Consider the following 13,810-nt stretch of genomic DNA (forward strand, 5'->3'; position numbering starts at 1 on the left):
TTCCACATGCACTGTAGTATGACCCTGCTGCTCACACTCCTGATTTCCCGTCAGCAGATACAGCTGCGTGTCCTCACTGCTTTGTCTCACGTGGTAAAGCGACACGTGTATATTATACTGTGTATTGTCGTCCGCAGTTGTCCTACTTGATACCATGACCTAATCCCTTAAGTGCCCGTTTTACAATATAAAACAACGGTGCGGCTTAGTTGTGATTCACTTGTTTATTATTGAACATGCAGAACGTATTCACTTCCCTTTAGCTCACTAGAACAAGAAGTATCAAGGCGACAACAAAATGAACATTTATGGTAGTGGAGGACATCTCTTCCCTGTGCATCTTACCCCTTGCCCAGAACCTGGTAGTACTTGGAGATGACCTTGTGGAGTAGAGGTGAGCGAAGGTGCAACAAAATTCCACTGCAATAGTTTTGTGGGTAAATACGTCTGTTGTAGAGTAATTAGTGGTGATTACATCTCCCCATTCTGCTTCCACTGTACAGTTACACACTGTGTCCATAAACTCACGTTATGCAGCATCTATGGTCCTTATCTACAGCTGGTAGGACAACAGTCAGGTAAGTCCTCTGTGACGTGGGATGTAGGTCTGGGAGCACAAGTTTTCTGGTAGAACACAATACTTCCTGGCCAAATGTGGAATATTTTGTGTGAAAACTGTAAAAATATTGCCAGTCATACATGGAAACAGATAAATAAAATGTTACATAACATGCAGAGGGTGATCACTGTGGTGTTATACTATAACTGGGCAGCAGGGTGATCACCGTGGTGTTATAGTATAACATGCAGAGGGTGATCACCGTGGTGTTATACTACAACTGAGCAGCAGGGTGATCACCGTGGTGTTATACTATAACATGCAGCAGGGTGATCACCGTGGTGTTATACTATAACATGCAGCAGGGTGATCACCGTGGTGTTATACTATAACATGCAGCAGAGCGATCACCGTGGTGTTATACTATAACTGAGCAGCAGAGCGATCACCGTGGTGTTATACTATAACATGCAGCAGAGCGATCACCGTGGTGTTATACTATAACATGCAGCAGAGCGATCACCGTGGTGTTATACTATAACTGAGCAGCAGGGTGATCACCGTGGTGTTATACTATAACATGCAGCAGGGTGATCACCGTGGTGTTATACTATAACATGCAGCAGGGTGATCACCGTGGTGTTATACTATAACATGCAGCATAGCGATCACCGTGGTGTTATACTATAACTGAGCAGCAGGGTGATCACCGTGGTGTTATACTATAACATGCAGCAGGGTGATCACCGTGGTGTTATACTATAACATGCAGAGGGTGATCACCGTGGTGTTATACTATAACATGCAGCAGGGTGATCACCGTGGTGTTATAGTATAACATGCAGAGGGTGATCACCGTGGTGTTATACTACAACTGAGCAGCAGGGTGATCACCGTGGTGTTATACTATAACATGCAGCAGGGTGATCACCGTGGTGTTATACTATAACATGCAGAGGGTGATCACCGTGGTGTTATACTATAACATGCAGCAGGGTGATCACCGTGGTGTTATAGTATAACATGCAGAGGGTGATCACAGTCGTGTTATACTATAACTGAGCAGCAGGGCGATCACCGTGGTGTTATATTATAACATGCAGCAGGGTGGTCACCGTGGTGTTATAGTATAACATGCAGAGGGTGATCACAGTCGTGTTATACTATAACTGAGCAGCAGGGCGATCACCGTGGTGTTATACTACAACTGAGCAGCAGGGTGATTACCGTGGTGTTTTACTATAACATGCAGAGGGTGATCACCGTGGTGTTATACTATAACATGCAGCAGGGTGATCACCGTGGTGTTATACTATAACATGCAGCAGGGTGATCACCGTGGTGTTATAGTATAACATGCAGAGGGTGATCACCGTGGTGTTATACTACAACTGAGCAGCAGGGTGATTACCGTGGTGTTTTACTATAACATGCAGCAGGGTGATCACCGTGGTGTTATACTATAACATGCAGCAGGGTGATCACCGTGGTGTTATAGTATAACATGCAGAGGGTGATCACCGTGGTGTTATACTACAACTGAGCAGCAGGGTGATCACCGTGGTGTTATACTACAACATGCAGCAGGGTGATCATCGTGGTGTTATACTATAACATGCAGAGGGTGATCACCGTGGTGTTATACTATAACATGCAGCAGGGTGATCACCGTGGTGTTATAGTATAACATGCAGAGGGTGATCACCGTGGTGTTATACTACAACTGAGCTGCAGGGCGATCACCATGGTGTTATACTATAACATGCAGCAGGGTGATCACCGTGGTGTTATAGTATAACATGCAGCAGGGTGATCACCGTGGTGTTATAGTATAACATGCAGCAGGGCGATCACCGTGGTGTTATACTATAACATGCAGCAGGGTGATCACCGTGGTGTTATACTACAACTGAGCAGCAGGGCGATCACCATGGTGTTATACTATAACATGCAGCAGGGTGATCACCGTGGTGTTATAGTATAACATGCAGCAGGGCGATCACCGTGGTGTTATACCATAACATGCAGCAGGGCGATCACCGTGGTGTTATACTATAACATGCAGCAGGGCGATCACCGTGGTGTTATAATATAACATGCAGCAGGGCAATCACCGTGGTGTTATACTATAATATGCAGCAGGGCGATCACCGTAGTGTTATACTATAATATGCAGCAGGGCGATCACCGTAGTGTTATACTATAATATGCAGCAGGGTGATCACCGTAGTGTTATACTATAATATGCAGCAGGGCGATCACCGTAGTGTTATACTATAATATGCAGCAGGGTGATCACCGTAGTGTTATACTATAATTTGCAGCAGGGCGATCACTGTGTTGTTATACTATAACATGCAGCAGGGCAATCACCGTGGTGTTATACTATAATATGCAGCAGGGCGATCACCGTAGTGTTATACTATAATATGCAGCAGGGTGATCACCGTTGTGTTATACTATAATATGCAGCAGGGTGATCACCGTAGTGTTATACTATAATATGAGCAGCAATTCTTATTGCAGCAGATTTCACCTAAAATTTACAGATAATATTCTGCATTGATCTTTAAGAAATGTAACCTGTCTAAAGGATTGTTAGTGAACGCATTGGCCTTATAGTGAGATGCTGGATGGCGATAGTTTTCTGACTTTACAGAAGAACTTGACCCCATGATATTGGCTGAATGAAAACAATAATTTACAATTAAAATGAAATTAATGGCTATTTACAAGTGGCGCATTGCGGTGGACAGCTACTAGTGGCGGATTGTGGTGGATAGCTACGAGTGGCACTTTGGGGTGTAGAGCGATGAGTGGTGCACTGGGATGTAGAGCTACAAGTAGCGCATTGGGGTGTACAGCTACGAATGGCGCATTGTGGTATACAGCTGCGAGTGGCGCATTGGGGTGTAGAGCTACAACTAGCACATTGGGGTGTACAGGTACGAATGGCGCATTGAGGTGTACAGCTACGAATGGCGCATTGGGGTGTACATCTGCAAGTGGTGCATTGGGGTGTACAGCTACGAATGGTGCATTGGGGTGTACAGCTGTGAGTGGTGCATTGGGGTGTACAGCTGCGAGTGGCGCATTGGGGTGTACAGCTGTGAGTGTCGCATTGGGGTGTACAGCTGTGGGTGGCGCATTGGGGTGTACAGCTGCGATTGGTGCATTGTGAGTGGCGTATTGGGGTGTACAGCTGCGAGTGGTGCATTGGGGTGTACAGCTGCGATTGGTGCATTGTGAGTGGCGTATTGGGGTGTACAGCTGCGAGTGGCGCACTACGTTTGATGGCTGTAAATCACGCTGTTGCTCTGGCGCTATGTTAGAGGTGATACGCTGGGTTCCAGCAAAGATGACTAATAAAAAAAATAGTCCATCAGTTAATGCACACATTGGGGTATATTTACTAAGCTCCCGATTTTGACCGAGATGGTGTTTTTTCTTCAAAGTGTCATCTCGGGAATTTACTAAACTCAAATCTCGGCAGTGATGAGGGCATTCGTATTTTTTTGGAAGTCAAAGAAAAATACGAATGAATACACCATCGGTCAAATATGACTGTTTTTTTATACAACTCGGTAATTTACTAAAAAGTGTATTTCACGAACACTGCCGGCAATAGCCAAACACTGCCATGAAAAAATACAAATCGTAAAAAAAAGCAGATTTAAAACAGACCTGCTTTTTTTTACTGTGTTCTGATAGGCATGCACGGATCCATGAGATCCGTGCATGTTTATCAGTGGGAAGGGGTTGGAAAGTGTTAAATTTTCAGGAACTTTCAGCGGTGAGGTTACTTTCGGTCAACCGCTGACCGCAAAGTTCCCACCATTGGATACAATTGAGCGCATAGGCGCTACATTGTATCTCTGCCGTGTGCTGCCTCACAGACCCACTACAGGAGCACACAGCCAATCAGGAGGGTGCCACGACGTGGCGCTCCCTGATTGGCAGAAGGGACCCTCTTTGACAGTAGTCACGGGGGGTCCTGGCAGTCGGGAAAAGGGGTCCCATGTGAAAACATGGGACCCCTTTCAGTGCGTGGTCGGGTTTCCGTTATTTTATTTTGCCAAGTACGTGGATTATACAAAGAACAGAAGGTACACTGGATTATGTGAGTATAATTTTTTTCACAGGTACCCCAAGGATTCTACATGGAGAAGAGGACCGAGCCTCGTGTGAACATAGGTAAGTATGTATGTATGGAGGTGTGCATGTATGTAATAAACTTATACTGTCACGGTGTGTGTCTCCTGTTTTTATTTGGGTATTTTTTTAGTAGTAGTACTACAGGTACCAGCGGGCCCGGTTTTCCACCGCATGCTGGTACTTGTGGTTCTCCAAGTACCAGCTTGCGGGGGAGGCTTGCTGGGATTTGTAGTACTGCTACTAAAAACAATATTCACATTTTTTTCACAAGGCTATTAGCCCCCCATCCGCCGCCCTTGGATGGGGGGGACAGCCTCGGGCTTCACCCCTGGCCCTTGGGTGGCTGGAGGGGGGGACCCCTTGATTTAAGGGGTTCCCACTCCTCCAAGGTACCCCGGCCAGGGGTGACTAGTTGGGTATGTAATGCCAGGGCCGCCGGGACCAGTATAAACGTGTCCCCCGGCTGTGGCATTATGTACCTGGCTAGTGGAGCCCGGTGCTGGTTTCAAAAATACGGGGTACCCCTACGCTTTTTGTCCCCCGTATTTTTTGAACCAGGACCAGGCGCAGAGCCCGGTGCTGGTTGATGAAATATGGGGGAACCCCTGTCATTTTCCCCCCCATATTTTGTCAACCAGGACCGGCTCAAAGAGCCCGAGGCTGGTTTAGCTTAGGGGGGGGGACCCCACGCATTTTTTTTCCCCGATTTGTAACAATGTTATTTTTTTTACGAAAGGTGCACAATGAAGTCCTGCACGGATCTCACAGATCCGGCCGAGATTCATTGTGTTAATGTCGGCAGTGTTTTTCTATTCACTCCCGTAAAACACTGCCAGAAAATACGAATGACATCGACATCGGAAAACACGAAAATGCAGAATACGACAGCTTAGTAAATTAGTCGTAATAAATTCAAAAAGTTGCACATTTACACTTGCGATGTCATTCGTATTTGAATTTTAACCTCATTCTGAAAAATACGAATTTTAGTAAATATACCCCATTGTTTTTGGATGTGATGTGTCCTTCTTCTTTTAGTTTATTCATCAGCGTTTTAGAGAGTTAATGGTTGAGCTATACAGTATAATATATATATATATATATATATATATACTTAATACTTGTTTTTCCAGCTTTATTTAAAGTGTGTTCTCCACTATAGACCTATGGAGGGTCCAAACACTGACACCCGTCACAGAGAATCCTGAGGGTGTAATCCTGATCTCTGTGTTTGATGTCTCCTGTGACAAGGAGAACGAGGCACTGACAGAGCCAAGCTACTGCAATTGGGAAATGATAATTGGTACAGGGGTTATTTAAAATGGAAAACGCTTTACATGAATTGGCAAAAAGAAAAAAGAAAAACTCCTGACTTGTGCCTCACAGCGTATGTGCCTCACAGCGTATGTGCCTCACAGTGTATGTGCCTCACAGCGTATGTATACAGGTAGGGGTTCAAAAACCTTCTAAGCATCTAATAATCCATGAAGACAATGTAAGTAATTGCTACTGCTTTATGAAAATGTCATTCACACGGACACGATCAGTGTATTTGCTGCAGGTAGGGAGAGATCTATCATACATTGGAGAGAGATAAAGTATCAGCCAATCAACTCTGAGCTCATTTTTTATACACGGCCTGTAAAATGACAGAAGCTGACAGGTTGGTACTTTATCTCTCTCCAAGGTTTGCTATATCTCCCCCCTTGGTGGGGGACGTTGCTAAATAATTTTATGAGAGGATTAATGCTGGGAGAGAATTGATGGTAATTGTTAATGTTAGTTTGGGGGAGGGGGAAATGATAACTCTGGGAAATCCTAACCCAGGATCATTCTGGTGAATGGGTTCCACACCTGATCACTTCAATCAGAGATTTGAAGCTAATTTTTTGTTTGATTCTAGCACCATAGAGTGAGACTGAGCAGAACAGAAGGTAACTAGAACATTAGGTAAAGCAAGGTCACACATGGTACTGTAAATTAATTCAGCGGCAGACACGGCCCTGCAGCCGGACCAATGGCGATTGTGAGAGAAGATAAGTACAAGGGAAGAACAGAACAATCAGCGTTTCTGCACATTTCAGGGTCTTGGAGCTGTAAATCCGCGCAGCGAGGTCAAGCTGGAAATAAAATTGGGATCAAGCCTTTGGTGTAAGCTGTAACATAAATACCAGATGGAGCAGAAATTACATCAGAAGCGACTTCTACAATTGATATTTGGACAATGTGTTTTTTTCTCTATTTGTGCTGCCAGTAATTAGATTTGTGACTGGATTTTGTGAAAACTAAAAGCATTATCCCAATAACTGGGGGTGTGACGGGAACAGAACCATAGGAGGCCTCTGTATCTCCAGTAAGCACCGTCACTCGGGCAGAACATTACAACTGATGAACAGAGCTGATAGCACTTAGGAGGAGATGTACTAAGCAGTGAAAAGAGCGGAGAAGTGAGACAGTGGAGAAGTTGCCCATGGCAACCAATCAGTATTGAAGTAACATTTATAATTTGCCTACTTTCAAATTATACAGAGCAGCTGATTGGTTGCCATGGGCAACTTCTCCACTGGCTCATATCTCCACGTTTATCACTGCTTAGTACATTTCCCCCTTAGTGTTTGAGAACTGCCATCTGTTACCCTGCTCCTGCTGGGCTCTACAAATGTTCCGGATATAAGGTACAGATATGATGCCTGATTTTGATTCTTGGAAGCAAGTCCGAAACCGCACTCTGATGCCCTGATCAGTGTCGGATTTCCCACTAGGCATGTGAGGCACGTGCCTAGGGGAGACACTTGCTGGGTGGGCGGCACAGAATGCTCATTTGCTCAAGAGGCTTCAGGGCCGATGGGCAGGTGAGGCCAGGTGATACTTAGTTTTTGTCATTATGACTTATTTTTTCTACTTTGTAACTGGTGAGGGAGGAGGGGGCAATGGTCAGTAAGTTGTGGTGGTGGAGGAGGGTGAGGTTGGTGCTGCTTTGGCAGTCAGAGGCCCCAACATAAAGGGGACAGTGGCATGATGGGGGCTGACCAATAATGTTGTGCCTAGGGCGGCCTGACCCCTTAATTTGCCCCTGGTTGTGATTATCAGTGGGCTGCACCTTGATGGAGAATACAATAGCAGACGGTTTCCTCTGTGCGTAGCCGCTTCTCTCCATCCGTGAAATGAGCATTCCCCTGGTGGTAACTGTGCTTATTCCCGGCATAGATCCTTCTCGAGTGCACGTGGCGTGACATTGTGCTTGTCTGCGGCGTGTGGGCGGTCTTTTGCACCCAGTATAGCGCAGGTACAAGAGACAATGCTGAAGATTACGCGTGCAGCCAGCGCTTTTGTTGCCAATCACTGTGGGCCACCTTACTCCAACTGGACCTCTGTCTTTATCTGAAGGTTTCTCACTAACTTGTAGCCGTCCTTAGGGCTTTTTGTTACTAATGTGCTCCAAGGGTCCATAAATACCTGACAGGTCTCCTAGTGGATGATTGTGAAATAAACTGGTCCACGTGCGTGATGATATTGTGCAAGTAGATGATGGCACATCTCATGGGAGCAAGTGGTGCCACATTGCTGTTTGCCTCCTGGAATTATTCATCATTTCTTGCCAATGACTCTTCCCAGAACCAGTCCGATCAGAGCCCAGGTAGCAGGATCCTAGAACTCGACTTGGGCCCCCTGTAGGCTCTTGGTACAGCATCTCTATCTCCATGCTGACCTCTCCCAGTAGCTCTGGTGGAACCTCAAACATGATCATCTCATTCCATACTGGGTTAATTTTGTGTTTTGCCCGTTTGCTTTGTTTCTTCTTGAGCCTCTGTGCCTGATGCCGGAGAGTGACCTTCACATAGAGATCTACCAAAAGGACACAATAATATTAATACACACAATATTTTGCACATAAAGGCCTAGCAACTGGTGCTATGTGCCTGCTCTAAAATCCCATCCGCATTATCACTGCCAAAAGACAGCGAGATCCATATTAAGTCCAAATTAAGGTTTTAGTAGGAGTCACAGGTTCTCCTGTCTATCAGCAAGAGGAACCCACAGATTGTAGACCCTGAATAGATGGACAAGCAGGTCTCATGGATAACTAGGAGGCCCATAGGTCCCAGGTTATAGCATCTCACATGTACAACTCCTGTGATGTTTGATCTTTCTTTGATACAATAATGAGTGAGGTTCTGATGTGATTTCCATGTTCTAATGTCCCTTCTCTCTTTCAATTCACCCAGTATTGCTAGGACAGCCAACAGAAGGTGCCTAGTGCCAGCTCCGCGCAGAGCTACGAGACCTGACAAGCTATGAGAGTAGAGACAACCTACTGTTGGAAAATTCTACTTTAGGGATAGAGTTGGGGCGTGAAGTGAATGATTCAATGGACCTTCAATAGCATTTCCATAGCCTTAATTTCTAGTTAGGTCCATATAGAGAACATACCTTTTCCTGGAAGATCATTTCTTTGATCAGAATGTATATTTCTGGCTTTGATCAAGACCAAAATGAGACGATTTGCAGCTGGGAGATAACTCATGGACAGGAGGACCTCGCCGGAGGAGTCTGCGTCCTGTGAACAATAAAACCAACTCTCGTAAGTTCATTGCAACCTGGTCTCTGAGAGTTTATTGCTGAACACTACCACAAAATAATGTACTCAAGTATTTTTGGGAGAGATGTTTCAAGATTTGGAGAGAGATAAAGTGGAGAGATAGAATGGGCCAGATATACTAAGCCTTGGAGAGAGATAAAGTGGTGAGAGATAAACTACAAACCAATCAGCACCTGTCCTTTTTCAAACTCTGCCTGTAACATGGCAGTTAGGACCTGATTGACTGATACTTTATCTCTCTCTGCTTTGTCACTCTCCAAGACTTAGTGCCAAGCAATCAGCGCCTGTCATTTTTCAAGTACAGCCTTTAAAATGACAATTAATGGCTGATTGATCAGTACTTTATCTCTGTCCGAGGTTTGATACATTTCCCCTTTTCTCATCAAAAATTCCTAATAGATTTTCAAAAAGGACCCTTTTAGAGTTTTTGGAATCATTTTGGAGAGCTGTGTATAGAGGAACAAGGGGGCTAATTCTGAGTTGATCGCAGCAGCAAGTTTGTTAGCAATTGGGCAAAACCATGTGCACTGCAGGGGGGGGCAGATGTAACATGTGCAGAGAGAGTTAGATTTGGGTGGGTTATTTTGTTTCTGTGCAGGGTAAATACTGGCTGCTTTATTTTTACACTGCAATTTAGATTTCAGTTTGAATACACCCCACCCAACTCTAACTCTCTCTGCACATGTTATATCTGCCCCCCCTGCAGTGCACATGGTTTTGCCCAACTGCTAACAAATTTGCTGCTGTGATCAACTCAGAATTAGGCCCAATATGATATTCTAGTTTCCTTTATAAAGTCTGTATGAATGTACAGATGTAGCCATGTTCATCTTTGCTGCGATGCGGCACGCCGTGTCGGGCTGTGACTATTCGCAGTATTAATGGTGCGATTGCTGGCTGCGAACAGTTGCAGCCCGGCATCGCAGCAAAGATGAACATAGCTACATCTGTACATAGAGACAGGGCGTGCCGCTAGTCCCGGCCCCCGTGATACATGGCCACTCCCCTGTGAGATGTGACCACACCCCCTCATGGGTGCGCAGCCTACGAGAGGGCTGTTTTAGAGCCCCAGTCCATCCCCGGAGTTTGATGAGTAAAAATGTATCTGTGATTGGAGCAGTGTCGCGCGGTTACATTTATTTATATAGCACCAGCGTGTTCCATTGCACTTTACAACTGGGAGCCTCACATACAGAGTAACGTGCAGCGTGCTTGTGTGGGAATGACACATGTATGTGGAGCTGTCACCGTGATTAGTACTGACGCAATATTCCTCTCCCCCACCTCCTGCATGCATCTGATTTCTGCATCTACGACGTGCCACAATTATCTATCATTGTATACGGATGAATACAGGTGGGATCTGCATTGTGATCCAGCAGCCTTCATCCTGTCTGCAAATCTCTGACACCAGGACACTAGATTGGGGAGGGAGGGGGACCTGCGGATGTCAGCGGCAACAGATGAGCGGTAACTATAAATAGTTACATGAACCCCCCCCCCTTCCGTGTACAAGTGAATCAGGAAAGCTCTGCACCAGCCGTTCTCTCCAGAGCCCTTTATGACGCAGGCAGAGTTCTCCGCTCTAAACTAGGGCATGCAGATACAGGAGGCTGCCTGAGGTGTGTACTCTGCAGCCAGGACTGAGCTCTCTCCTGACAGGGGCGTAATCTTATCACAATCGCTCCGAGGCAAGATGGAGTTTGGTGTCCCTCACCCTTAAAAAAGGGAAAACAAACATGGTGATAGATAGACAGATAGATAGATAGATAGACAGACAGACAGCAAGAAAGATAGATAGATGGGATCGGTATAAAATACCCTCAATCAAAATCCCGACAGTCAAAATTCCAACATGGACAAAATCCCGATATTTAAAATACAGACAAGGTCAAAATACCGACATGTAAAATGCCGACAGGTCAAAATACCGACATGCATTTTTCATAGGGTTTTTTGTGTGTGTATGTCGACATAGGTCGACATGGACACCACATAAGTGTACTGCGTCCTCTCGCATGGCTCGCTGCGCTCGCCATGCTGCTGACACGGTGCCTCGCTGCGCTCGCCATGCTTCTGACACGGTACCTCGCTGCGCTCGCCATGCTTCTGACATGGTGCCTCGCTGCGCTCGCCATGCTTCTGACACGGTGCCTCGCTGCGCTCGGCACACTATTATATTCCCCCTCCTGGTCTCGGGTGGTCTTCAGTATGCCGAATGTTGGGATCCCGGTGCACAGTATACCGGCGCTGGAATCCCGACACCCGGCATACCGACAGCTATTCTCCCTCGTGGGGGTCCACGACCCCCCTGGAGGGAGAATAAATTGCGTGATAGCGCGCCACCGTGCCCAAAGCGTGGCGAGCGCAGCGAGCCCGCAAGGGGCTCCTTTGCGCTCGCCACGCTGTCGGTATGCCGGCGGTCGGGCTCCCGGCGCCGGTATGCTGGTCGCCGGGAGCCCGAGCGCCGGCATACCATACTACACCCCTGGTCCCACACTATTATATTCCCCCTCCTGGTCCACCGGGATGGTAAAGTATGAATAAGTCGGTTTCAATAAAAAAAAATAAGAATTTACTTACCGATAATTCTATTTCTCATAGTCCGTAGTGGATGCTGGGGACTCCGTAAGGACCATGGGGAATAGCGGCTCCGCAGGAGACTGGGCACATCTAAAAGAAAGCTTTAGGACTAACTGGTGTGCACTGGCTCCTCCCCCTATGACCCTCCTCCAAGCCTCAGTTAGGATACTGTGCCCGGACGAGTGTACACAATAAGGAAGGATTTTGAATCCCGGGTAAGACTCATACCAGCCACACCAATCACACCGTACAACTTGTGATCTGAACCCAGTTAACAGTATGATAACAGAGGAGCCTCTGAAAAGATGGCTCCCAACAATAATAACCCGATTTTTGTAACAATAACTATGTACAAGTATTGCAGACAATCCGCACTTGGGATGGGCGCCCAGCATCCACTACGGACTATGAGAAATAGAATTATCGGTAAGTAAATTCTTATTTTCTCTAACGTCCTAAGTGGATGCTGGGGACTCCGTAAGGACCATGGGGATTATACCAAAGCTCCCAAACGGGCGGGAGAGTGCGGATGACTCTGCAGCACCGAATGAGAGAACTCCAGGTCCTCCTCAGCCAGGGTATCAAATTTGTAGAATTTAGCAAACGTGTTTGCCCCTGACCAAGTAGCTGCTCGGCAAAGTTGTAAAGCCGAGACCCCTCGGGCAGCCGCCCAAGATGAGCCCACTTTCCTTGTGGAACGGGCTTTTACAGATTTTAGCTGTGGCAGGCCTGCCACAGAATGTGCAAGCTGAATTGTACTACAAATCCAACGAGCAATAGTCTGCTTAGAAGCAGGAGCACCCAGCATGTTGGGTGCATACAGGATAAACAGCGAGTCAGATTTCCTGACTCCAGCCGTCCTGGAAAGATATTTTCAGGGCCCTGACAACATCCAGCAACTTGGATTCCTCCAAGTCCCTAGTAGCCGCAGGCACCACAATAGGTTGGTTCAGGTGAAAACGCTGGAACCACCTTAGGGAGAAACTGAGGACGAGTCCTCAATTCCGCCCTGTCCGAATGGAAAATCAGATAAGGGCTTTTACAGGATAAAGCCGCCAATTCTGACACGCGCCTGGCCCAGGCCAGGGCCAACAGCATGACCACTTTCCATGTGAGATATTTTAACTCCACAGATTTAAGTGGTTCAAACCAATGTGACTTTTGGAACCCAAAAACTACATTGAGATCCCAAATTGCCACTGGAGGCACAACAGGAGGCTGTATATGCAGTACCCCTTTTACAAACGTCTAAACTTCAGGGACTGAAGCTAGTTCTTTTTTGGAAGAAAATTGACAGGGCCGAAATCTGAACCTTAATGGACCCCAATTTCAGGCCCATAGACACTCCTGTTTGCAGGAATGTAGGAATCGACCCAGTTGAATTTTCTCCGTCGGGCCTTACTGGCCTCGCACTACGCAACATATTTTCGCCAATTGCGGTGATAATGTTTTTTCGGTTACATCCTTCCTGGCTTTTGATCAGGATAGGGATGACTTCATCCGGAATGCCTTTTTTTTTTTTTTTTCCCCTTCAGGATCCGGTGTTCAACCGCCATGCCGTCAAACGCAGCCGCGGTAAGTCTTGGAACAGACAGGGTCCTTGCTGGAGCAGGTCCCTTCTTAGAGGTAGAGGCCACGGATCCTCCGTGAGCCTCTCTTGAAGTTCCGGTTACCAAGTCCTTCTTGGCCAATCCGGAGCCACGAATATAGTGCTTTCTCCTCTCCATCTTATCAATCTCAGTACCTTGAGTATGAGAGGCAGAGGAGGGAACACATACACTGACTGGTACACCCACGGTGTTACCAGAGCGTCTACAACTATTGCCTGAGGGTCTCTTGACCTGGCGCAATACCTGTCGAGTTTTTTAATCATGTGGACGACTTCTGGGTGAAGTCCCCACTCTCCCGGGTGG

The 13,810-nt window shown here is 46.5% G+C and overlaps 1 protein-coding gene across 1 annotated transcript in view; it reads right to left on the minus strand.

Moving 5' to 3' along the window:
* Nucleotides 1–209: 209 nt before the first annotated feature.
* SYT13 (synaptotagmin 13) overlaps nucleotides 210–13,810 on the minus strand; it is a 58,657-nt gene continuing 45,056 nt past the window's right edge. Inside the window, exons 5-6 of the mRNA XM_063946269.1 lie at nucleotides 9,146–9,272; nucleotides 210–8,560 (exon numbers count right to left, since the gene is read on the minus strand). Coding sequence (XP_063802339.1) covers nucleotides 8,253–8,560; nucleotides 9,146–9,272 — 435 coding nt within the window. The 3' untranslated portion in view covers nucleotides 210–8,252. The remainder of the gene's footprint in view (nucleotides 8,561–9,145; nucleotides 9,273–13,810) is intronic.

This window comes from Pseudophryne corroboree, chromosome 11, assembly GCF_028390025.1.
Source record: "Pseudophryne corroboree isolate aPseCor3 chromosome 11, aPseCor3.hap2, whole genome shotgun sequence".
In the NCBI taxonomy this organism is placed as follows: Eukaryota; Metazoa; Chordata; class Amphibia; order Anura; family Myobatrachidae; genus Pseudophryne; species Pseudophryne corroboree.